The sequence below is a fragment of the Calonectris borealis genome, chromosome Z (assembly GCF_964195595.1).
Source record: "Calonectris borealis chromosome Z, bCalBor7.hap1.2, whole genome shotgun sequence".
Classification (NCBI taxonomy): domain Eukaryota; kingdom Metazoa; phylum Chordata; class Aves; order Procellariiformes; family Procellariidae; genus Calonectris; species Calonectris borealis.
This window is the reverse complement of record NC_134352.1, coordinates 67,670,384-67,697,331: the sequence shown is the minus strand read 5'-3', so window position 1 is coordinate 67,697,331 and position 26,948 is coordinate 67,670,384. Positions and strand designations below refer to the sequence as shown.

Genomic DNA, 26,948 nt, shown 5'->3' with positions numbered 1-26,948 from the left:
GTTTCATTTGTCTTGCAGAAAACTGTTGCTCACTCAAGAAAGTGTGCAATTTCCTAGTTATTACAATATATCCCCTTAATAATAACTGAAAGAAGCTATTTCTTTAAAAGATTACAAAGCAGGGCATGCTAGAGGAACACAAAGAATGCCTCTGAATTTCAACATTACCATACACAAATGGAACAAAACCGCTCTATTCATCACAGTTAAATAAGGGAGAAGAACTCAAGGACAATTAACACTTTCACTAGGATTTAGCCATTTAAAACCAACAACTGATACGCGAAATTCAAATCCGAAAGAAACACGTGCTTGTGAGTTGTTGAATTACTGAAAGATATTTCTAATTCATGTTTCCAAAGGATACAAATAAAAAAACTCAACTAGAACAAAATCTAGGAAATTGTTCAGGGTGCAGATTTAATTTTTATCTTCAAGGAATGTAGTTTGCAGGTTTTTCTTCTTTTATGTCAGAGGCATAGAAATATGTGTCTGGGAATACAGAGTACAAAATTGAACCTTAAGATCAAAATCTAACTGTTTAAGTGCTTCCTTGCATAAAATGTTGTATACTTTGGAATTAAAAAAAAAAAAAAAAACACTTCCTAGCTCTCCTAGGAAACCAGGAGCACCGCTAGTTTATCACAAATCATAAAAGGATAACAGATGTGGTCACTTTTCCCCCAGTAGCAGACTACTATTAGGAGAACTTGCCTCTTCCAGAATTGAGTGTAGGGTAATGTGCACAAGCTGGTTTTCTTTCAGCTTATGTTTCTCTCTTAGGGCAGCAGTACCAGTTCTGCTATGATAATCTAACTGGATCGGCTCCATGTATTTTGCATTTTCAAGCATTTTCCTCAGTGCCCTTTCTGTACAGTATGAACTATTATTTCTGCTGTATGAAATCTGTGTTTTTCAGATGAAAAAAAATTATATTCTACACTATGCCTCTGCCTGTACATACAGAGTTCTTACTTGCCTGCAATTGTTTAATGGCAAACCATCCCCCACCACAAATATTCCTCATTCTTGAAAGCTGAGTTGGTGATCCAAAATTTCACTTTATAATTGTAAATGGTGTGGATAGGTGGAATGTAAGAGCATCTGGTTCATTAAGTTATCCGGTTAAGGAGAATTCAGTGTAAAAGAAGTAAGAAACAAAGGAACACATAGACACACAAACATTAAGGAGCAAGTAAGAACAGAGAATAATGAAGACCAGAAGGCTTCAGCCACTGATTGATGAGCCATTAAAGGAGCTGCTCTGGTATAGCGTTAAAGAGGGTCAACCTCAACTTTGATCAATAAAGGGGGAAAAACATGATCATCATTTGAGGGGGCTTGCAGGACTGTGCAGAACTTAACATATGAAAGGGACAGCAAAACTTATTACAGAAGCAGGGAGAGGCAAGGATCAGGGTGAATAGGGAGGAACAAGTGGGAGAAAAGGCAGAGGATGGGGAGGGGCTGCTGTCAGTACACTTGTCTAGCTGAGCACCTGATCATGGCAGTCCACACTATCTTCTTATAAAGCATCTTCTTAATGTAAACCATACAGAAAAATGAAGACATCTTATAGATGTATTGCTTTAATACTGTAAATTCATAGATCAAAAAAAATTACCACTTAGGAAACCCACATAAGAAACATTTGTCTTCTGTTTGCACACATCTAATGGAATTCTACTCAACTGAGATTCAGAACCCAACCTTTAATCATTACTACAGTCTGCACCACCAGTGATGGTATGATTAGTACATTAAACAAAAAAAAGAGGAATTGGCCACAGACATTTGTATATTCAAAAGAAACTGCTTCCATCCATCATTTGTACAGTCAGACAAATGGCACCAAATGTATTGTAAAGGCTAAACATATTCCATGTTCATCTCTAAAAATGATATACAGAAAGGTAAATTCTGTGTAAAATCATGCAGTCTTTCCACATCATGGCTAGTATCAACCACACTAAGCATTTAAATACTTTCAGTTAATGTTGGAGTGCATATTTCCCCTGCCATTACTGAAGCTCTGGTTTGTTCTGGTTTCAGTTACCATTCTCTGTTTTTATTAGTTCTTTGATGATATGTAAGACCTTGTCATCTAGGAAAGAAAAACACAGTGAGTGGAAAAGAGCAACCTTAAAAATGGATTCCCAAACCCCAAGAAAATCAGAAGACAAGTCTAACTCTCAGCAACTTGAAATGTTAATGTTTTAGGCTATGTCAGACTCTAAAGCAAGACAAGTGATACCCATTTGCGAAGCAAAACGGCAAACAGTATGTGCACAGTACCTCATTAGAAAGTTAATAAAATTACTCAATGAGCTGGTTGTGGCCATTTCAGTATTTCAAAAAGAGACTGAGAAAGTGATGGGTTAACTACAGATATGTTAGCATATGGGAACCCCATTTCTTCCTCCCCAACAGCAACATTCTTCTGAACATCCAGTGTTCAAAGTTTAAATTGTGCTCCTCTATCTGCCAACATGCAGTTCTCCATCATTAACCTAAATTGAGAGACAACTTGCGTAACACTTAAAATTCATCCATGCCTGAGGTTCATCACACACAATCTCACTTCTGTTTTGAGAGGCATACCTCACCATTACTATCACTACCTTGAATATTATCAGGGATATCTTGACAACAGCAGTTGTGCAGATCTTCATACATCTGGGGTGAGCCACATAATATATGTAGGATTAGTAATGACTTTTTTGATGTCTCTCAAGATAATGGAATGCTATTCAAGTCACACTAACCCTATTGGGTGAGGATGTGGTGTACTAATGCTTCCTCAGATTTGCCACAAGGTCCGTTTAACAAATAGTAATATCAGCAATGCAGTAATAAAGTTACCTTCAAGTGACATTTTAGGATTTTCAAGCTTCTTCTTTAAAACAGACTCAATGAGAACTCTCAGCTGTTTGAAAATTACTGCTATCTTTACAGGAGCCTACAAAAAACAGAGAAGACAGACATTTGCATTACTCAGACATTCTATACCAAAATATAGATCAAAAGATTACCTTACATATAAACAGAAGTTTCTAACAAGATTCCTGCAAACATGATGCATGTACATAATTTTAAGCATATGGATAGTGTACTCATGAAATGACTGGGCTTACATCATGCCCTCTTATCTTTAAGTACCTGTTGCTTGTAGCATCACAGCCTAAAGAACAGCAGCTCAGAAGGGTAACTCAAAGTATGTTCCCACAACCAGCATATGGTGAAACTATTAATTACCAATATCCTACTTACTCTAACTACTTTTTTCCAAGGTATAAAAGTACAAATTAATTTATACCTGAAATAAAATATCTACACATTTCCCCCTCAGGAGGTCTGCCCAGCCTCCTGAGAAAGCAATCATAAACCTCTCCTAAACCTCACGAAGACTTTGGATATCTAAAGCTGAAGCCTTTTCCAGGAATCTTTCATTTTATGCCTCCCTCCCTATTCCAGTCTTTATTTCATTTATACACTGCCTGTGGTACAGTAAGTACCTATTACGAAAAAAGCACAAAATGCAACATGTTCTGCTTAGGATCTCAGTAGAAAAATAGAAATTCTGAAATACACAAGATGTAATCGGCCCAGCAACCGCACAACCTGTAGCCACCCAGGGACCATAAAAAATTCTCCAACAAACCTACAAGGGAGCTGCTTTTTAAAATTCCATATTCATGTTAACCAGTGAATTCAATTAGATGGTTGCTTGCTTGTATCAGTGGAGTGCAAAAAACTAAAATGTTTTGTAGCTTAGTCTTCCTTGAGTGTAACACAGGGCCCACAGGAGCCCAGAAAGTTGTAAGCAAGTAGCTGGCAGGCTAACAAAAGCCGATGTTTACCATTTAACAGAATTTACAGAGGATTTTGGCGTGTCACCTGTTTTAATTTTGTCTGAAAAAAATATGCTAAGAAAATGCACTCAGTATTCCCATTCCCAAATAAAACTTTTTCATCTGGAAAGAAAAAACCCCAAACAAAAAACCAAACATCCCAAACCCAAGCAAACAGGTATTTCACATTTGGATTTTTTTCTTTCCCAAATAATTCTGTCTGGGCTATAAAGCAAAATAAATAGTATTTTAAAAATAAATATGTATTTACATGATTATAAGATTGTAGGAAAGGGTAATATAAAATAGCACACTCATCTGCTTTCAGTACCAGCTTTACAAAACAAGGTTTAGTCTATATCCATTTCCAGTACCTTTTCTGAAAGAACACTGACTTTCTTCATGAAGAGAGAGGAAACTGATTTGTTACAAGCCGCATATTACAAGCCTATTCTTTCACGTGTAACTTGCTAAGATTTCATTACATGTATATAAAATTTCCCATAATTTCCTTTCATTCTCTCCTTCCTTCTTCCCTCGTCTTCATCCCACATGTACAGGCCTAATTCAGAACACTATATATCAACTGTGTAATACAAAAGCCCATGAAACCACAAAATGTAGTTATCACTCCAATGCACCTGAAAATGGATCCAGCCATCAACTGTCAGGAGACGCTCCCGATGCTGGACTTCTATATCCCCACCAAAAAGTAAAATGGGAAAGGGGGATATTAAAGTAGTCTCTCTCAAATACACCTTAGTGTACCTCACCTGCATATAAACAAACACAAGCATTAAGAACAACAAAAAACCCCAAACCACATAAAATCTGTAACACCAAATTTGATTGCTACTTTTAATAGCAAAAAAACCACTTTTTTCCTTTTAAGATCCAGTCAACACAAGTCATAGTACACAGACCAACCAATGTACACAGAACAAGCAATGTCAATTTGTCTGCCCTGGCCCACATAAAACACACCTTTAAGTAATTTACAGGCTTATATGATAGCAGGAAATGAGCTAAAGCCACAATTTTCTTGTTAAAATTCAAACAGAAAGATAATGTTAGCCTAGTGCTGTTCAGAGAAGAGACATCAAAACCAATAAACTTACTGAAGTAAAAGGCAGGTAAAACTTCTGTTATACATTCTTCTTAGATTGACAAACCAGCTGCTGCTATCTATATCCACATATGCACACGCATACATGCATAAACGTGGGCACATGTGTAGACACATACACAGAGTCAACAAGCTCAGCATATGCTACTTCTGGTTTTGGAGCCTCTCACAGATAAAGACAGAATGAGATGGGAAGGAGTTGTAGTCGGAGAAAAGGAAACAAAAAGAATGCATCTTTACACAGAAGTGCAGGCTTTGTTTGTTCCACTGTTCAAGGAATAACTTACCTACCTTGACTGCTGTCTTGCCCTTACACTACAAGGTTCTTGGAGGCAGGAAATATTGTCAGCTCTCTAAAGAATACCATCCCTTCATATGCATTAAAAAGTCTAATGTAATTTCCTGCTTCTCTACAGTAAAGTTGGCCATTAAGCAACTGCTGTCAAGGTTTTGTTTTACCAGAAGTGTAACTAAATATGAACACTTGAATTTAGCAAATAGCTGACAAAATTTTCAGTTGTGAGGGGAAAGAAAGTGACAAGAAAAAAAAAATGCAATTCACTTAGGAAGTTCAGCAGTCAATTACAAAATTGGCTATTTCATTTTAAGTTATTATTGGGGATATGCAAGGCCTGTACCAAGTTTCAAAACCTTAGAGTCTGCTTAGAACAGTAAAAAAGACAAAGCACACTTTGAAGTGTTAGTACTACATATTGCTTAAAGTGTTCATATTAAAATCAACAGCACTGTATTAAAAAAGTCAATGATACTATTAAGTTAAATTACACACAGAAAGGTACTTTCATTTATAGCTACCAGTTTCACCATGAACAGATTTGTTCATGATGCTCAGCCTTAACTTCTCTTTCTTCAGCACTCAGCTGACTCATTTTTATGGACTTTAGGATCATTACATACTAAAAATTGAAGATGAACAAGACATTCAGATATACTTTACAGTGGTGTATGTTATTTAATATTAGAGGCATAACTCCACCTTTACACAAACTATCAGCTACATTCACTATTTTCACTTACCTTCTCCTGGTAAAGGAGCCATCCGTATGTCTGTAAGTCTCGATTTACAGAGGAGGGATGCACTTGCGCTTTACCCTGAGCAGTTTCTACCATGCAAGCCAGCTTCTCTGTAATATCCACAGACTTTGTATATATTATTTTTCCTACGTTGTCATACAGCCCTGCAGTCAATACAGCTTTAAGAAGAGCTATTTCGTGGAGAGAAAGGGATTGTGTGGCTCCATTTCCATCCCATCCACATTGCGTTGTAGGTGCTGCGAACCCTGCTGCTCTGACCACCCTTATGAGTTCTTGCTTCACATCCTGAAATTAGTAAGGTATTATTAAAACTCTGAATTTAAAAAGGTACATATTCCACTTCATCAGCAGGCAATGACACTCCATCCCAAACATTCATGCTCTCCAGGGGAAAATCTCTCACTAGAAAAATACTTGTACTTTCTGCAACCACTGTGGAATACTGGCTGTTTCTATGAGAAAAACATTATCTGGAATATAGGATTGATATATGGTACAATATATACACTGCAAATACTAAATCTCTTATATGTAGTTAAAATGAAAAGATACATTTGCATCAAAGATCCACTTCTGCTTAGGAGACCTCAGTCACCCAAACTTAAATAGGAAAGATCAGTTAAAACATTTTCTTACCAAAAATAAAAGGCCATTTACACAAGTTTGTGGCTCATCTTTCAAACTAATTGTTAACAGACCTGTTCTTTGATATCAAGAGTAACACAATCTAAGTATTTTAATTCATAAGTTTTGATTCTCTGGTGGAAGCAAGGACTAGCTTCTCCAATGGCAGTGACTGCTAAGATATATGTCAACAAAGTGTGCATATCAAAGCTCAAATGCAAACACAGCTACCTCGACTGAGGGTGTGCGTTTCATCAGTCCCTAGCATTCCACTTGTTTTTGTCTTGTCTAAATAGTAACTGTGATATATCACCTCTTTGAAAGGGCATGACATTTTCAGAGGGAAATTTTAACAAATAACTTTTGAGTGCAGAGCATAATTATTTGGTTTACCTCCAGAGTTAACAGTGAAGTCCTATTAAGGAAATTTCTTCTGCAATAGGTCATTTCGGCACGATACCCACCTTCTTGTCGAGCCCTTTTCCACCTAAGGAAAAAATCCTGTCTTATTACAGCAAAAAGAATCATATCAAGAGTACAACAATATGAAAGTGGTAGTAAGTTAAAAGGCAATACTGTGTTTTGGTCAGCATTCTCCAATCAAAACTAGAAATAAGTAGCATTAATGAAGATGATTGCTGCTGGTCTGAAAGCACTCCGGAAAACATGCCTGTAGCATAAATTGGACAGACACTAACAAAAATACAAGGTAATTTTCTCTCAAGAGAACTGTCTGTCTTGACAGTTGAAACAAAATTCAGGTGTGGTTTTTGAGACTTAGTGATAATATCCTATAAAGAAAAAAGTATGTCATTTTATAATATATACATTTGTACTTTCTCAAATATAAAATATGCAGGTCAGCGTATCAGAACCCCCACAAACAAAATACTTCAAACACTAGGATAAACAGACACAGTATACCTCTATATGTATGCAAGCATAGTTAAAGGAGTAAAAGGATAAAGCACTAAGCAAGCTATCCTTTTGTGTTACAGTATTTGGCAATCTATTGTTATTCTGAAGAGAAAAACTTCAGGTGGAAGCAATTCAAGAGAGGATACTTATTAAGGATTCTTTACAGAACTACATTACTTAAGTGTTATCAGCTGTTATCTGCATCTAACTATAAGCATAGGAGAATTATCATTTACCCCAGATAAGCATTGTAGATTGTTATATGATCTGAAACTGCAATTGCTAGAGATGATTTTGCAAGATCTGCTTCATCTTTTCGACCAATTGGTGTAGTAAATGGGGATTTTTCTGTCATAACAGCAGCCAGAGTTGCCTGCAATTAGCAAAGTACACATCACTTAAGAGTATTTTATTATAAGCTTACAGGTTTATCATACAAATAGCTTTCAATTTTCTTTTACAGTAATATTTAATGATACTTTATTTCATCTTCTACTAAGTCTCAAGGAAGACTTATCACCATAGGAATTTCCTACATAGAATTCAGAACTTACTTACATTAAAGACATTGCTTACATAATGCCTTATATACACTGATAAAAAAATATTAAATCTCAAAACTCGCATCGAATGGTTTGTCAAATGACAGAGCAATACCCGATACAATACAGTGAAGGTCAGATTAAACAGCTGCTTTAGATTATACCACATTAACAAGAGATATTGAGAGAACAAGGAATTTTAACTTTCAGTTTTCAGCAACTAACATACCCATGCTTCCTCCTAGTTTGCTTCCTCTTAATTTTCAGATTAGCTGAAAGTGTGAACTCCGCCACAGTCTTCATATAACAAGTTAACATATTAATTAATTTGCAGTAACTTTACATCAGCATGTTCTTGGCCCACAAACTGTGGGGTAATGCAGATTGGTCTAACCCACATGTAAGAGGGCTTTTTCTCTAAGTGTCATACTCCCTCGGATCATAACAGAACTGGAGACCAAGTCTGACTATCTGCTTGTGAATAGTACCTAGGAGTTTAGAATCATAGAATCATTTAGGTTGGAAAAGATCTTTAAGATCATCGTGTCCAACCGTAAAGAACACTTAGATTGTTCCACTCCATGATGTCCAGGTGCCTTCACCTTAAAATAAACATTTTAACTTCTTGCATCATCCTTTCAAAATACCATATTGCAAGCAATCAGATTAATTGTAAAGCGTTAACCACTTCTATACTTTTTTTAAATTAGATATAATTTTTTTTTTTTTTTTTACTCACCACAGGATCCAGGCAGCCAAATATAGCACCAAATATGAGCATTTTGCCAATCTTTACATTGACAGGAAGGGCTGCAAGGTGCTGGCCCAATGGAGTCAGCTTGGGCTCATTTAACAGACAAGCCCCAATCTTCCTCAACAGGTTCATTGCATTACCAATTACTTGCTGCTGTGGCGGGTCTAATGCTCTGGAAAGGAAATCTTCAGGAGAACCAAGATTGCATTTCTGTGGAGTAAATGGGCACATATTTCAATATTAAAATTTATTGTAACAAACTTTTATAGTAGTTACAAAGGAAAATGGAAAACTCTTCTTGCAAACAAAAGCCCACATTCCCTCCCCTCTAAACCAGCCTCTTGGTTCCCAGAACACACCCCGCATTAGGTTAACAAAGCTTCATTGTTTGGAAGGACTTCGTATGGCATGACCACGGATCAGAGAAACCGACCAATGGTCACAGGTGAGCAGGAGACTCTCAAACCTGATGAGATGCAGTTCAACCTGGCACTAATTTGCAAGGCTTCTAGTTTTCCCATGCATATCCTACTCAGTATGGGCAGAGAGGGAATGGAATTGCTTCCTTAAGCAGAAGTCAGTTTGAAGGCTATTTAACTAAGTTTGAATTGTCACTCTGAGGTAAACTGGAATAGTATAGTATGCTATTCTTACCCAGCAGCACGCTCTGGATTTTCCAACACACAGGTACTGGGTCCCCCCCTGCCCTGGTGGGAGAAGCCCCACTAACTACACTGGATTAGGGCTGTCCTAGCAAACCTTGTTAGCTAACAAGGTCAGCAATTCCAAAACCAAAACCACACAATAGTATGAAGGTGTAATTCCTCCAAAGGCACCTGTAATATTTTTAGCTAGCAAGGTCAGTAATTCTAAAACCAAAACCATACCATAATATGAAGGCATAATTCCTCCAAAGGCACACGCAATATTTCTGGAACAGAGTATTCCATGAAACTTTCAAATCTGCAACATCAAAAAACATAGGATTACAGACATTCAGTTTGATCTTTGAATTCATATAGACTCAGGTTTCACATGCTCATTCTTTGCAGATGTTCTTTGGAGGTGCAAGGGTTGGAGTCGCATGTGTTTTAAAGCATGGGTGAACTGTTCATCCTTTGAATTAAGGCATGTGCGGTAGCTTGGAAAACAAGAGTTTTAGTGAAAGAGAAGGTAAGGCAGTAAGACCCTGATTTTCAAAACAAATTCTTAAAATGCATAGCTCTCAAACTGAAAGTCTTGCATGAGGCTAAAATGCGCACTTCATTGCTTATTTCAAAATACTTTTACCTTAACTGTTTCTCAGCTGAAAGTTACTTTAGACTTTCAGTCAAGCAGGAAAAAGGTTATTCCACTGCAGTAACAGAAACTAATTCTGCAGTGCTGCATAATTTGATATTTTCCCCATCTCTTATCCATAGAGATACCACTTCAGAAACCTACAGATTTGTCTGATAAAAAATTCAAAGTTCAGGAGGTAAGGTTTGTATATATTTGATGCAGGGCAGTAGATGTTGTTAAAAACTGATCTTCTACAATTCCTTGGTGCTGCGCTTTTCCTTTAATTATGAAATTTTTTTCAAAATACTTATATTATAGAGATACTAAGAATAAAATTAACTTTTTTAAAAGTTAATGAAACAAAAAGACTATTTTAACACTTTATTAATAAGATATTCAAATTATCTTTTTTTTTTTTACAGTTTAATCCTTCCTGTTTGCAGTAAAGTGAATTTCAACATGACTTCTTGTTTTTGCACAGAAAAGCAGACAAAGATATTTATGTGATTTACGAAATCTTGCTAACTAAGTTTACAGTACCTGTCTCTTGTGTACATTCGGAAGCAGAATCCATCCCTAACACGCCCAGCTCTTCCTTGTCGCTGCAGAGCACTAGCTTTACTAACAAAGGTCTCCTCCAAGGAACTCATCTGACTGCTTTCGTGATACCTTAAAAATTGTAAAGCAAGTGCGCATTCAGATTTCAGAATTAAAATTCTGATGTATACTTTACTTAAATACCAGTATATTAATAATATATCTAAATAGTATTTATTTGAAAGTATTATCTTTTGTTTTGAAAACTAAGCATACCTGGGGGAAACTGTACATCACATAATCTTGGATACAACTCACTAATGAAAGTGTAAGAATTGGAAAATAAAAGAGCTGTCGTATTACTTCATCTCCCTGGCAATTCAGAATTGTTCTTTCTAACACATTCTGTAGGGCTTTTCACATTTAAAAAAATGGACAAAAAATAACTTCTAAAAACCGAGATAGTATATAGATATTTTTAAACCAGTACTTAATCATGATTCTCCATATCTATGAACAACTCCCCTTGTTGTTCTTCACACCATTTGAAAATCCAAAGATTCATCCCAAACTTGCACCTAAACGGCAAGCTGTTCAATGAGCTCAGCACACTTTTTTGTCCAGAACTGTAGTTTAATAAGAATACTAGAAAATTCTTGCAGTACTAACCTCCAAATATTTACAGTAATCACAGTATGACTGATGCAAATCAAACTCTCACCTATTTTCTTTTGTTCTCCCAGTATCGATTACAAAGACAACATCTGGTATCGTAATACCTGTCTCTGCTATATTGGTTGCCAAAACGATCTGAAAAGAAGTAACATAAAATAAATAAAAGAAATATGGAATGTCTGTCTAACAGTTTTCATCCTTTTAATCAATATTATAGAATAAGTTTGGTTGAAGTTTTTTTACCCAGAAGTGTTTCCTTAAATAATCTGACAAAGCATTAAAATGACTTGGAAAATGGCTTAGTTTTCTCCAAGTACAGGAGAATCAAAAGTTAAGTGAGAATTTCGCATTCACTTTTTGTTTTCTAATCCATCAAAATTACTAGCTAGTACCTGTCAAAATTAGTCACCTTTGAATTAGTTTGGCAGTAAATAAAATACTATTTTCCTAGATAAAAGCTACAGCTACTGGTTAACAACAGCTAAAATACAGGAAAGCAACAATTAAAGCAGCTTTCAGAAAAAAATTAGGTTAAAAATTTGTCTAATTACTGGCATTGTTTTCACAGCATGCTAGCTTCTATCTGTTACAGACCACCAAATTAGAAGAATTGTTTCTTTGCAGCGAGAAAATTCCAGGAACAACTGGTTGTTGTGTAGTTCTGTATGATTTGATTTTAAAACAATTCAGAGTTGCACCCACAGAAAGCTTCTCCTTTCAGTGGTGTACTTTGCCTTTCTAAACATATCATACCTTTCTAATACCAAGAGGAGGTATTGTAAATGCAGCTGCTTGATCTTGAGTTGAAAGAACAGAATGCAAAGCTATCAACCTGTGCCTAGAACAAGAAATTACACTAATCAATATACACTTATCAAGATACAGTAAAAAAAAAAGAGACCAGAACGATGACAGCAGTTTGGAGAAAGCAACTAGAATGGGCATTTGGAGAGTAAAACTTTGTATGAAAGCCTGCTTCAGTCTTTTATTACGGTATCAAGAAAAGATAACACTATTAGTTCATAGGGTTGTTCTCCTACTTGGTAATGAAATACTACTACTGCAGAACTCTAGGTTAATTTACATCAATAGCCTAGCAGAAAAGGGAACTAAGTGTCCATGAACCCGACTTCTTTACATTGTGCTTCCAAGACAATGAACATTATTGAAACTTTGCACAGAGCTATAAACACGTGCAACTTTCAGCCTGAGTATAAAGGAGTTCAGAGATGAGACAGTCACATTTGTACTTTCCTTCTGTTCCAGACCTTGACCTTGATCTCAGTCCGTCTATGAATCTTCAGAATTTGACTGCAAATGTTCTTTTTATGCCATCGTGTTGCTAACTTTTAGTTACCCACAAAATAAATTTCAAAATTGTCTGTCACTACAACCCTATGACATTTCTCTTGGTAGATTACTGTCTCTGGATCTCTTCTCAGGAAGTAATCACTTCCATGTAAATAGTAAGCCACAGAAAGCTATATCCCAGATATGGCAGCTTCCTTACCCTAAGAAGGGGAAAAGAAGTAGTCAAGTGCTTTGTGATTACGTAAGTTTGTTGGGGGGAAAAAAAAAATCAAAAGAAAAAAAAGTTATTACTGTACCATTCCTAAGCACCTGTCATTTTTGCTTGTATAATTTTTAGATAATAAAAGTACATTTGTAGCACAAACAGCTCAGAGGTATAACTCTTGGTTTCCCTTTCAAGAATCGCAGACCTTAAAACCCAAAAAACATATTCATTAAGCTAAACTATTAACTTTATAGAAAGTACCTGCATTACCTGTCACGCAAGTTAAATCTTCTGTCAGTTGAAATGAGATCATACAGCTGTTGTATATGGGCAAGGCCTGGTAAAAAGATCAGCACAGCACCCTCAATGTTCTTGAACTGGGGACTTCTATCTGGAAAGTTACAGTACAGGAACATAGGTAAAAACCCCATGCATTTGCAAACAGTTTCACCTGAGAACAGGAGCTAATTCTGGGCCCTGCAATAAATGCTCTTTAGGATGTTTCATCTAAGAATGAAGTCAAGTACTTCATTATCAGTAGAAAGCACTGGAAAGTAAGTCCAAAGGACAGCCCCAAGTATATAAACTTCATAAGAAGTAGACTGTACCTAAGTATGCAAGCAACTCCAAAATAAGTTCAAGGTTGATCTTGTAAGGGTTCATATAGAAGATAGCCTGCTGTGTACGACTGCTATACTTCGCATAGGAAGGAGCCAAATCGATACCAGATCCAGACTGGATTGGGACATACTCCTAAAAAAGAAGAGCAGAAAAAAAGTCATATTCTCAGTGTTTTAGAAGAAGGTAAGAGAGCAGAAGCTCAATTTGTCCTTCACTTAATTTAGGTTTCTTAAAACAGAGATTGAGATAAGACACATTTAATTGACTAATTTCCCACCAAAATCAGTGTGAGTTAGATTAAATCACAGCCACTTACATAACCTAGTAGAGGTATCTACTACTGTTAAACAACATCCCAGATTACAAAAAAAAAGAAGAGTGAAGATTAAAGTCTGTGCAAACAGTACTATGTAGTCTGTTTTACAAATGAAACAGTTCCCAGGTCCATATCTGGCATCCAGTTGGTATCAGTTCAAAATGGGATAACAGGGTAGCTACTCTTCTTTCAAAACTCCTATTTTGGAGTTTAAGAAACCAGTCTCCCCTTTGTCCTCTCCCTCACACCACCCTTCTCAACTAATGGTTGCAGTGAAAGTTGAGAGTGAATTAGGTGGCAACTCCTGCAGTGTGCTGGAGCAGCAGGAAAGGGGGAGGAAGGGAGAATTAGCAGAACATACAGATATGTAAATTGTTTATAAACATCTTACAGATACACACTTAGCATAAGGCTTCTATGTTAAGTGGCACTATTGTAAATTATTTCATTTTTAATCAATGCACTTGAAGAAGCTTGCCACCACATATCCTTCTGTACTGAAGGCTCAACAGAAATAAACCACAAAGACGGAGGAGCACTCAGGAGAGCAGTTAGGCTTCAACTAAAGGATGCTGTTGTGATGTATGGGACAACTACTGCCTTAGGAAACAAAAAAAAATCAGCAGAGCACATGAGGGCTTATTTTTCAACATATGCATCAGTGTTTGATCACACCAAGCTAAATGGTCCTGCAGAGATTCTGAGAGAGCAAGTCAGAGCAGACAGGTATCTACCCAAAACACATACAGTCTAGATGAACAGCTTAAGTTGCCTAAAGTCAGACGGCATTCAGATACCCTTCCCTTCAAGAATTTTGTTCCAAAAGCACATACAGCTGTCACTGCAGTGTACCTACAGGGTTAACCACAGCCTGTTAAACCAAAAAACTCTACACAACAATCTCATGTAAATCATGTAATTTGGCATGCCAAGTTGGAGGATCTTGGGAGATTTTCAGCTAAGAAGGATATGGCCTTGCCTCTTCTGTTCTTAGGTTCACTACTTAGGACAATTCTTTGGGAGAAAAAACTTAAATGCTCCCTGCTGCTACTTATGGATCTAGAGCTGGGAATCTCACAGCTGTACAAGAGAACTCAATGTCAAATATAGCAAAATCAAGGTAGCTATAAGGAGTTGGAGAGATAAACATAAGGGTGCAGCGTTAATAAATATTTGGTTTCCACTGTAGGAGTGCCATTGTGTCTGTCTTATCAATTGAAAGAGTATTTGATATTATACAGTCCAATCACATTTAATAAGAACTAAAATGATAAAATAATTAAAAAATAATCAACATTTCCCAGCTAAAACTAGAAATACCTATTTTACCTGATACTTTGTAGTGCTTCCTCCTTTGCTAGTAACATTTATTGTCACCTCCTCCTCCTCCTCCAAGAACTTCTGACAATATTCTGAGTCTTTCTCCAGAACATAGCCAGTTGCTTCAATTACATCTTCAACATGGAAAATCTTTAGTGAAAATTCAAAGAAGAAATACAAGGTAAGTCAAAAATTAAGCAGCACCGTTTTTATTTTAAAGCTTACATACAAAGCTGAACAGGGCATGCCCTTCTCTTTTAATCTTGTAATAGATCTTACAAATTTCAACGTAATCATTATCATTTTTGAAAACCTAAACTTAGAGCTGCTATGAGTTTGTTAATGGGCCTCTCCACATGATCACTAACATTACCTTTACCATAGCCTATACAACAGGCATGAGAAACATACATAAGAGTGTAACAACAAAGTTGTATTGGGGGTGGGAGGAATTCTTTAATGCTTCCCTTTCTACCTAAGTTGAACAGAGAAAAATGGAAGTGTCGCTGATGGACTGACTTTAATGAGTAATAAACCCATCAGAAAAAAAAAAAATAGTACAACCCCCCTGTACTTCAAAGCACTGAAGGTATTCTATATTTTCAAAACAGAAAAAGGTTACAAGTCCTTGAAACACACGTTTAAGATATGTATTTTTGGTAAGAAAAAAGTGATATAGGTGTATTTCCTACAGCCACTAACCAGGTGTCCTGGTTTCAGCTGGGATAAAGTTAATTTTCTTCCTGGTAGCTGGTATAGTGCTGTGTTTTGGAGTTAGTTTGAGAATAATGTTGATAGCAACAACTAAAACATCAGTGTGTTAAGCAGTGTTAAAAAGTCAAGGACTTTTCATCTTCCCATGTTCTGCCAGATCCACAAGAAGCTGGGCGGGAGCGCAGTCAGGACAGCTAACCCAAACTGGCCAACAGGGTATTCCATACCGTATGACGTCATCCTCAGTATATAAACCTGGAGGAAGAAGAAGGAAGTGGGGGGACGTTTGGAGTGATGGCGTTTGTCTTCCCAAGTAACTGTTACGTGTGATGGAGCCCTGCTTTCTTGGAGACAGCTGAACACCTGCCTGCCGATGGGAAGTAGTGAATGAATTCCTTGTTTTGCTTTGCTTGTGCGTGCAGATTTTGCTTTACCTATTAAACTGCCTTTATCTCAACCTGTGAGTTTTCTCACTTTTACCCTTCCGATCCTCTCCCCCATCCCACCAGGGGGGAGTGAGCGAGCGGCTGTGTGGTGCTTAGTTGCCAGCTGGGGTTAAGCCACACCACCAGGCAAACACTATATATGTGCATACAGTGTGTCTTGCATAATCAAAGAATCGTTTACTTACCTCAACAGGGTAACTCCTCCCTGAGATCCTTAAAATGGGGCAGTGTGAGAAATAGCTGGAAAACTTCTCACTGTCTACAGTAGCACTCATTAAAACCAGATGCAGGTCTGAACGTTTATGCAAGATCTCCTTCAGAATAACTAGCAAGAAATCAGACTGGACACTTCTTTCATGTACCTGGAATTAGAAAAACATATCTATAGTAAGGCTTTAGTACAAGTCAAGACCCAGAATAGCTATGGTTTCTGCAGAATAGTAAGAGCTGATAACCTCATCTACAATAACATGAGATATACTTGAAAGAAGACCATCTTCTTGGAGTTTCCGAAGCAGGACACCTGTTGTACAGTACAGTAGTCTGGTGGCTTCTCCTGTTCTTGATTCCATACGAATTTGATATCCACACAGGGAATTCTTTAAGAAAAGATATTAAAAATATAGGAATAACTTAAAATAGCATACAAGCTAGAGATATTCCAAATGAAGTGAGATTTAAGCACTGTTAGATTCAGACACTGCACAAGTTGCTAATTAAATAGTATGGTGAATGACTACCTGTTTTTCACACACGCATTTTCCTTTGTTAAGGGAAGGGAAAATACACTGAAATCCATAACTAAGTTTCTCCAGAATAGCAAAGAGCTGGTAAACGCAGTGTTCCTTTTAGGGCTCTTCGCAGTCCTCAAGCAAAAATATTTTTGCGCAAATAGACTACCATAAAACATACAGGACCTTGGTTTTCTTCAAATAGCAAAATAACTTATGTTCAAGGGAGGCCTCTCTCAAAGTAGGGCCTCACTCAAGGCCAGACTGGATTGGTCACAGCCTTATTCAGGGGAGTCTTCTCCATCCTTAATGACAGAGATGCCACAGTGTCTGGGCAATCTGCTCCAATGTTTGACCATCCCATTATGAAACACTCTTGCTCTTAATCACCCTCTAAAGGTTTTAGAAATCATAGATGGATACGCAGAGGTTCACAGGTAATAACAATTTGGAAAGAACAGCTGTCATAGCAAGAAGCCCTTTTCAAAAGAAGGTAACATCTAATCATTGGTTGTGTAAGAAGTAATGTTTTCACTTTGTACCAAAAATCCAGCCCCCTGTATTTGATCAAGACTAGAAAAAGGAATTCAGACACATCTTACTTTTCCTCCCGGTCCTGATTCGCAGCCTAGCTCTTCACAAACCCTGGTTGCCAGACTCACTGCTGAGATTCTTCGGGGTTGAGTGCAAACAATATTACATTTATTTGATCCTTCATCTAACAACAAGTCTTCTAACAAGAAATGAGGCACCTGGGTACTCTTCCCACTGCCTGTTTCACCAGCCACAACAACTACTCGATGTTTTTTAAGAGTTTCTACAATTGAGTATCTGTGCTTAAACACAGGTAAATTCTGTCTTTCTTTCAGAAGCCTCTGGTATCTGGAGGAACTTTGCAGCTTTTTGAACAAAATCCTTGAAGGTTCCAAATTATCTGTGCCTGAAGTCTCAAGGGAGAGACTGCTGAAGTCCTCATCAGAAACTAAGTTTTCCCAGGAATCTTCAGGACCCTCAGATACTTTTGGTTGATTTTCAGATTGTAGTTGTTGTTGTTGTTTGAGTTTGTTTAATAATCTAGCAATAAAGTTATCACGAGGTTTGTTGGTTTCTATCTTGTTTTCTTCTTCCTTTTTTTTTTCAATATCCCTCCATTCTAGCCAGACATCTCGGTAGGTAGGAGGCAGTAACTGATGAACTGACTTCAGATGGAAAAAGCAGAAAAAAATTATTTTATGTATTACTCCTATTTAGTAATATCACTAAAATTTTATGTGTAAATGAACTTTAGTGGCAAAAGATATGACAAAACATGAAATAGGGAGCTTTTTCTAAATACAGAAACTATGAAAGCAGTAATATAAGTGTCAACAATACACTTTTTATTTTCAACTGACTTGCATTCTTTACAACACTGACAGAACAGTTGTACTATCAAAAAATTTTCTCCCTGTATGCTGCAACACATATGCATGATTGTAGATAAAAGCAAATGAACATATAATACAAGCAAAGAATTTTATGGGAAACACTTCATTAAACTGTTTTTAGAATGTAACTACAGATATTATAACAAACAAGCGCAGAAGCAGGTTCCAGGCTAAGAACGGTAATATTGGTGAAAATCTTACTTGTCCTTTGGTTAAATGATAGAGTGCCAAAGTAGCAGCTAGATGTTGTGCTTGCATACTATCTTCTGTAACAATTGTAGGACACATCGCCATTACATCATCTGACGATTTGGTAATCCTGACCCTTAAAGACAAATTCATACAAGCAGTTCTTTTAATTTTTGTTACCTATAGAAATAGCACAACTGTTAATGTTTTTGTTTAAAACATAAGAGTGAAATTCAAATAGAGAAATTAAGCTAAATAAATTTAATGTTACTCAATAATATTTTGTAAACAGAAACAGCTGATAAACTTTGACTGAATAGCAGAAATCTTTCAGCAGCAGACTCCAGCAGTGAATTTATGATTTTTTTTTTCCCCACTCAAATGTCTTCATTTTCTTCAAAGCATAAGTATTTATAGATATACAGATCACCATTAAGGTTAGTTGTTTTGAAGGAAGGGCTAAATATTTGTTTGTGTGCTTGTAACTACTTAGTATAGATTGAGATGACAGTTAATGATCTACTGAGATGCAAACATATGTTTAACTGAGACCAGCAGTCACATTTCTCATATTCTTAGGGGGACAGTATATTAGTAGCTATTAACTTGAGCAAGAAGACAGGTTCTTTTACTTGGTTCCTTCAAGAAGCATTACTCGTTTGTAATGGCATGCCTACTTTACTTGTACGTGATAATATTCTACTTTTTACCGCTGTATTATAAACTCGTTTTCTAAAAGAAATTTTAAAAATCACTGATACTGCACTGTTTGGGTTACAAACTTATGGTAGCTTTCATACAAATTTCTAACTTCCACTTTATTTTAAATGATCCCCAAAGGGTTTTTGGTATTCATATGCTTAAAATCTATGATTTAATATATTATTTTGAATGAGAATACCATAAGTTAATTGTCCAAATTTATCTCACTGGTTCACTTCAGAACCTTTCATTCAGCAGTACAGAATTAAAAACTAATCCCTTCTTTACAGGATCATTCACTAGAATCTTATTTTTGCGATAGTGTCCAGTCTAGGCATTACTTTTGCAGAGCTATCCAATGTGAAATAAGCTCCCTCGTGGATTAAAAAAGAGAGTTTGGGTTACGTGCACTATATTCATATAAATCTGGATTGACGTGACAAGACAGAAGTAGCTAGCCTTTTTATTTTTAATGAACCAAAAGGAAAATTTAAAGTTTATAGGAAATACATACCTACATTTCCAATATTTTCCAACTGGAACCTTTTCAAAAGCAGGATTTGGGCTCTTGGGAAAATTCTTCCTGCACCAGTCAATCAAAAATTGTTTTGGAGATTTACCAGTCCAGCTTCGAGCACTATAATCAAAATTTCTTACATCTAGCGGTTCTTTCTTTTTCACTACAAGAGCAGAAAGACACATTTTAAGACTCCTAAAATTTATTTTAGATTCCATTGATAGACAAAAATGTTTTTACCTTTTCTTCAAATGTATTTTACTAGAGAGCAGTATTTTCTGAAATGTTTTGCAGAAATACTGGTTCTGATACATGACAGAAATTCATGCTTTTCCACAAAAGTATCCAGCAGGAAATTAATTAAAATATTTTGTTTGCCATCTTTGACCACCCAATAATTTAAGAACTTTCCCTAAATTTTGGTTATTAGTAAATAATGTAACAGTTTGAAGGTTTACAATGAAAATAGTTAAAAGATGAGAGAGTGACAATGGAAACAGTAACTAGCCCTACAATTAAAAAAAACCCAAGATTTTAGACGTGACAGTATGGCAAAAACAGTATGACATGACAGTATGGCAACATCATCTGCTAAAACAAATACAGATCCTTTCATAGAATCATTAAAGTTGGAAAAGACCTCTAAGATCATCGAGCGCAACTGTCAACCCAACACCACCGTGCCCACTTAAACCATGTCCCTAAAAAAGTCAGCTTGGTCAGTGAGGTAGTCCACCTGCCTTTCCCACTATCAGAGCTTGATGACTCAGCACTACAATGCAATACAACCTAGAAAAACAGAACTAATACTTGAAATTTGTAGTGCACGTCAAGCTTGTACTGAACCATTGGCAACACACCTTTATCTTCCTTTGCAGCACCATCGGGTTTTTCAAGCAAGCTCAAATTCAAAGTGGTTTCTTGAGGCTGAGGTGAGGGAGGCTTTTTCTTTTCATTTTGTTGTTGGTTTGAAATCTTTATAGCTGGATTAAATACTGGATGTTCTTCAAGTATTGCCATTTCTGTCAGAGAGAGAATACAACTTACACCCACGAATTGCTGAGCATTTATTCTTTAAAAAGAAAAGATCAATTATATCAATTGATACTGAGCACCCAAAAACAGAAGTAGTGAAATGTTACTGACTTTTTAGAATTTGACCCACATGGAAAGGATAGATTCAGGAAAGCCTGCAATTCATACAGTGGCATAAAAGATGAAATCGATTCAGACTCAGAGACTTACTTGCCTAACAAATACGCAGGCCACAAAATAAAACACAGATAATTTGTATAGCTCTACCTTGCTGAATTCTTCTTATTTTCTCCTGTGCTGCCTTCTGGCCTTGCTTGTCTTTGTCTTGCTTGGAGATGCTTGCTTGTTCTTTTGCTTCTGAAAGCTTGGCAGCCAGATGTCCATACCTCTCATTCTATTTGAAACAGAATTATTAATTACAAGTTGAATATTGTACACTTGTCACTTTCAATGAACTTCATAATAAAAAAGTGGGTGCGTTTTGTCCTTTATACCAAGCTTACACAAAGGAGGAACAATTAATTTTTACGTAACTAACAGTCAAAATCTCTCAGAATTTGATAGTCACTTTCCTAACCTCACTGAGACGTGTTTCAAGAATTTTTCCTTTCCAGCACAATGCATTCAGTATTTTGAGCCCAGTACAAAAAAATAGGAAAGGAAAAACAACTTAGGAAAGGAGAAGTTTCAACACACTTCCCGTTCAGTAGCCTGCAAATGTAAAAATAGATAACATAAAAAACGTATTCAATCCCCGATTTTTAACAAATAGATCCACCACTTGCAGATGTACCAGACATATCAGTTTTTGAAAGACTTCCATGAAGTGTTACTCTGACTTACTGGGTCAAACTTTTCTTCATCTGTCTCCTTCACAGACTCATTCTTCTCTTCATCACTCTGTTGCTCAGCATATTGCAAAATCCATTCCTTCATACTCATTTCTTTTTCTTTCCCCACATTCATCTCCTAGGAAGAGCAACGAAAATCAAAAGTAATAACAGTAAGTGAAAACACCAATGCTTTTCTCTGTCAGTATTTACGAACTATTGCTTAAAATCTTATATATAAACTAAGTTATATGACATAAATAACAAAAAAACTTGGAGCAAACTTCTTCAACGAGGCTAAACACCTCATAATATACTTACATAGGTCTTAACATTTGAACAATTATAACTGCTGTAAGGAAAAAATAACACTTTTGCAATAAATCTTTTTGATTTCTAGGTTTAAGATTCAATAACCACAGAAATCAAAACACTGCAAGTACACAGGCAAACTTAAACCCACACAAGTGGGTTTATCTGTGAATAAACAGAATGAACCCATTCCATGAGAAAAATTAAGCCATGCTTTACCACAAAAATGAACTATGAAGAGCCTTTAGACTTCAAATGAAAAAAAAAAAGAGACCATTCCACTAAAGTTAAAATAATGTGGGTGACAATTATTAAGCATACCATATTTTCAGAAGTTTTTCACATCAGTGTTGGAAGTCAATGCAAATTCTGTATTTTAGAAAACTTCATCCTCTCTTCCCCCCAGTAAATACAAATGAATTTCTCAGATTACCTTAGTTTCAGGCCCATTTTCTTTCTTTCTGTTATCTACTAAGCGAGGTGGAGGTTCACACTGTGACACAGGAGAACAAAATTTTGCTCTAGGTTTCTGTTGCTGTTCTTCAAACTGCTGGCTAAAACCTTCAGGCAAGGCATCTTCAAAATAAAAAACCCATATCACAGAATATATCAATAATAATTACTGAAAATCTTTTAAAGTATGTTGGGAGCCAACTAGAAGAACATAAACAAAAACAGCATGCCTGAAATAAAATCAGGCTTTAGCATTTAGATAAGCCAGCATTTGCTTGTTGGACTTCCATAAAACTCTAAGAGTAGGAACAAGAGGTCTACAAGACTTTATACACTAAAAAAAATCCCAGAACCAGTCAGCAGCACATCTAGGAAAGGAACACTGTGACTCTCTGTCACCATACTCACCGTCAGGAAGGTTTAAACAAAGCCAATCAAGTGCAGAGTGAAGATCACCACCATATAAAAGTGTATTTTTCATTGCTTCTTCAATGTGCTCAGTCTTAAAAGAGAATCTTTGTAAAGCCATGTATACATCCTATAAATAAAAAAGTCAGAAAATATTAGGATTTAACCTAGTAATCTACTATAGGCTTGTAAACTCCTGTTTCCCCACATATCAGATAACTGGCATTAAATGGAGGTAAACAGCATAAATTAATATATCAGAAGGCTGAGCAGAAAATCTTTTTTTGTGTACAAAGCTTATAATATTTTTATTGTAAATATGTATGCATATGTGTAAATAAATCTACATTCTAGACTCTGTACAGAAAGTATTTTCTAGTCAGAAAGATAAAGCTACAATTTTCAGCTATATGGATCGAACAATGTAGGAAACATAAAACATTCAGATTAAGTTCTATTCCTCTATCCTGTCTGAAAACTCCGATTTTAGTGACTAAATGCATAAAGATGCATCTTTCCTAATAAGCATACTTGTCAATTCCACTGACTAATCGTTAATGTAACTACTGGAAAGCACGCTACACTGGCTTGTACTGCATGCAGAAGTGTAGTATGTCACATGATACAAATGACAAAAAAGAAACTGTTTATTCTAAAACAATGGTCAGGGAACAACACTTCAAATTCTACCTGTAGTTTCTTAGCAGTGAGTCTTCTGGAAATCATTCCTTTGTCATCATTTTGGTTTTTATGGTCATTGATTACATCAATAATCCTTTTCTCCAAATTACCATTTATCATTACCTGCACAGAGAAAATTAGTTGATACAATGCAAAACATTACAAATTTTTATGACATATCAATGCTTGTCATGGCTAAGGAAATAAGAATGCAAAAATCTCTCTGCCATTCAAACCCCAACTTTTCCAGCTTTCCATAAGTGCGGTAAACATTTCTTACGAAAGGGACACTTTTTTTCTTTCTACTTTTGCAAGCTATACGCTTTTATTTGAAATAGAAGAGTTCATTCCTGATTACAGAGAAGCCCCGTTTACATCTTCAAAGGAAATTTAGTATGTCAAAGGAAATACTGTAAGGAAATTTAAGAAAAATTTCTACTGGAAAGAACAAGGCCTTTCTCCTCTGCTTACAAGAACTGGTATAAAATAATTTGATCATCAAGATACCATCTGTGACACTCTCCTTCCTACCTGGCTTAAAAAAAAATTTAATAAAATAATAATTTTAGTATTTTTGACACTTCTAAAACATGAACCAAGCTTTGATTGCTACTGAGGTTGTTGTATAAATCTGTATTCTTCCTCTGACAGCAAGAAGAATCCATATGCACAGCAGAAGCCCAAACATAACTCTTAATAGTCCTGCACGCAATGTATCATGTTACTTAAAAAAAAAAAAGATGTTCTCCTGTCCTGTTAGTTTACCCCTATTTCTTAAAGCACACTCAAAATCCCAAACATATCAAGCTCAAGACAGTCAGTCTAATACTTGAATGTAGTTTACCTGCATAACATAATACTGAAGAAGAGCTGAAGAAATATTTACTCAGTCTAAGAGTCTATGAAAACCGAAGTTGTTTTACCTAAAGAAAATACTCACCTTAAGAACAGATTTATCTAGATTTGCAGCAGCACTGGAATCTGTTGTTGAACTAAAACTGTAAGTTTTTGGACCTGCAAATTGCAAATAAACATCAATTACATAAGCAGAACACAGAGAACATTGTTTACAGTAGATAAAGCAGACCCAACATAACACAGGTTAGCGCAAGCAAATATTACACTAATTTGCCAGAAACATGCAGGTACATAACAACAAGATCAATGGTACAGAAAGACCCTTGAACAAGGAATAGCAAAGAAAGGATTCTTAGCAGACAAAATATAAAATCCCAAGTGGCACAATGAGAGGAAATGGGATGGACTGCTCACTCTCTTTCAACACTGGAACAAGGAGTGCCAAATAGGGAAGCTAATGGCAGGTTCAAAAACAAGCAAGGTTTGTTGAGGTTTTTTTATTACAAAGTGCATAGCTATGTAACAGAACTCTTTGTCACTAAAGCTGTGGATATTGGATGTTTACCGAAGTCCAAGGGCAGAAAGGATAGCTTTGTAGAAAGAAATCAATCAATTTGGAAGGGCATTGAAAAAACATTGCATCTGGCTCAGGAAGACCCTAAGCCACAGCTGGTGGAGGATTTAAGAGTACGCTACAGCAGTATCACTGCATGTCCGACCTATTCTTTCCTAGGTACCTGCTTCTGGCCCCTATCTAGGAGAGGGCACTAAGTTACAGAGGCCTTTGGTCTGATCTGCGATGGTCGTTCTTAAATACTTTTCATTTAGCAGCTGTTAGAAAAATACTAATTCACAAAGCTATTTATCATCATTAGAATGACAACACACAGCTTGCTGTTGGATTCCATCTGTTGGATTTCAGAACACACATCCTGTTTCTGGTACTGCACAGGTATAAAGAAACTGAGCAACCTTACAGCTTTCACCACCCTGTGAGGCTGCATGCCACCCCGGAGCTCCAAGGAGGCAGAGCTACTGCCCAGCTCCTCAGCCTGCCAGCAGGCATGCTGGACAGCTCATCTGGGCTTGGCTGCCTGCAGAGGCTCTAGGAAAGTCCATTTGTAGATCAGGACTGGGTGTAGGTAACTGCATTTAAGAAAAAAGCGGTCATCTCTGGTCAGAAGCTATAAAAAGCAGTTAGCACTCACGAGCTAATCACTGGCACTTACTGGTAGGCTGTGCAACTACGCAGTATTTAGACTATACTAACTTTTCACTTATACTGACTTATTTTTCACCACAGCAGACAACCTAGGAGAGAAGCAGGATAATTTCTGAAGAGGACTGAGCACCATGGCATTGGAGGAGTGGGACACACAAGAAATACGTTTAGCAGAGTCCAAATTTGTAAAAGCAGAGTATGTGAATAGGTTCAGGAACTTTAAGTTAATGGATTGCAAGACTTTGTGTTAACAAGTTGGAATCGCAAATGGCCTGGCCATTGTATGATTTGCTTATAGTCTGCAAGACAAGTTGTTACTGATCTTGTAAGGTATCTGAGCTACTTCTGGCAAAGCTGGTTTATTACAGATATCTCACAGTGCTGCAGAACACACCTTTTTCAGGCTGCACCCAGAACAGTTATCCCTCAGCTCATCTAATGCCCTTGGAGTGCCTCCAGCCGTGGAACTGCTCTGGACTTTTTTCGTGACACAAAAAAAAAAATCCCAAATCCACATTACATGGGCTTTGAGCACATATAGAATGAACATCTACAAAAGACGCTCATTACTGGGGAAGTGCCTCACCAACACTTGCTCCACAAGAGCCACCAACAATCTAATGGCAGACCTTTTGCAACTGACTCAACACATCAATGCCAACAAGGCTCATCCGCTCAGGGACACCCCAGAAGTGAGACTGGCTAATGCCAGGCCTGACCAACCCTGTCATGGAGGGATTTAAGGTGCCTCTCCCGACGCTCAATAATATCAAGCCTTTTAGCAGGCCTTCTCCCGCATCGCCGAGGCCCCCAGGCAGAGGCAGGCCGCGCCCTCGGGGACTCCCTGACGAAGCCGTCCCTCCCGGCCAGCCGGCGCACCCGCAGCCGCCTGGACCTGCACCCCTCCTCCCCACGGCACAGCCGCCCCTGGGGCTCCCTGGCCAGGGCCGCCTCACACCGCGGGGCCCGGTACCTTGCTTGACACGCGGCTCCTTGGAGGCGGGTGGCAGCCGTGGCGCCGCTCGGCTGCCCGCCTCCGCAGCAGCGGCAGCGCCGGCCTCGGCAGCGGCTCGAGCCCGGGCAGCAGCGGTGGCGGCGGAGGCGGTCTGGGCCGCGCTGCCCGCCCGCTGCTTTTTGTTGCGGCCGCCCATGGCACCCCCTGCCCGCACCGGAACCGGCCCGTCCCCTGCATCCGGGCACCGCGCTCGGCACCGCCCGCCGCTCCCCATCGGCCGGTGCCGCCCGCGTGGCACCGCCCTCCGCCTCCCATTGGTCAGCGCCTGAGG

At 37.5% G+C, this 26,948-nt stretch overlaps 1 protein-coding gene across 6 annotated transcripts; it reads right to left on the bottom strand.

The window, feature by feature from the left end:
- Window positions 1-1,574: 1,574 nt before the first annotated feature.
- DHX29 (DExH-box helicase 29) lies at window positions 1,575-26,906 on the bottom strand. Of its 6 annotated transcripts, none has more exons than XM_075137652.1 (27): window positions 26,636-26,905; window positions 24,523-24,596; window positions 23,592-23,705; window positions 22,902-23,031; window positions 22,474-22,616; window positions 21,742-21,867; window positions 21,166-21,292; window positions 20,724-20,885; window positions 19,861-20,026; window positions 18,657-18,780; window positions 17,631-18,227; window positions 16,753-16,896; window positions 16,483-16,659; window positions 15,147-15,287; window positions 13,489-13,633; window positions 13,151-13,271; window positions 12,118-12,202; window positions 11,411-11,499; window positions 10,693-10,821; window positions 9,759-9,834; window positions 8,857-9,081; window positions 7,812-7,948; window positions 7,051-7,144; window positions 6,016-6,318; window positions 4,493-4,624; window positions 2,863-2,959; window positions 1,575-2,104 (listed from the first exon to the last, which is right to left on the bottom strand). In XM_075137652.1, exons 1-27 carry the CDS (start codon window positions 26,889-26,891, stop codon window positions 2,049-2,051), a joined length of 4,170 nt encoding a protein of 1,389 aa, XP_074993753.1. In that variant the 5' UTR covers window positions 26,892-26,905; the 3' UTR covers window positions 1,575-2,048. The 6 variants fall into 6 exon arrangements, with proteins under 6 accessions (XP_074993753.1, XP_074993756.1, XP_074993755.1 ...); XM_075137655.1 differs by lacking the exon at window positions 26,636-26,905 and adding an exon at window positions 26,057-26,139; XM_075137654.1 differs by lacking the exon at window positions 16,753-16,896.
- Between the last annotated feature and the right edge of the window lie 42 nt (window positions 26,907-26,948).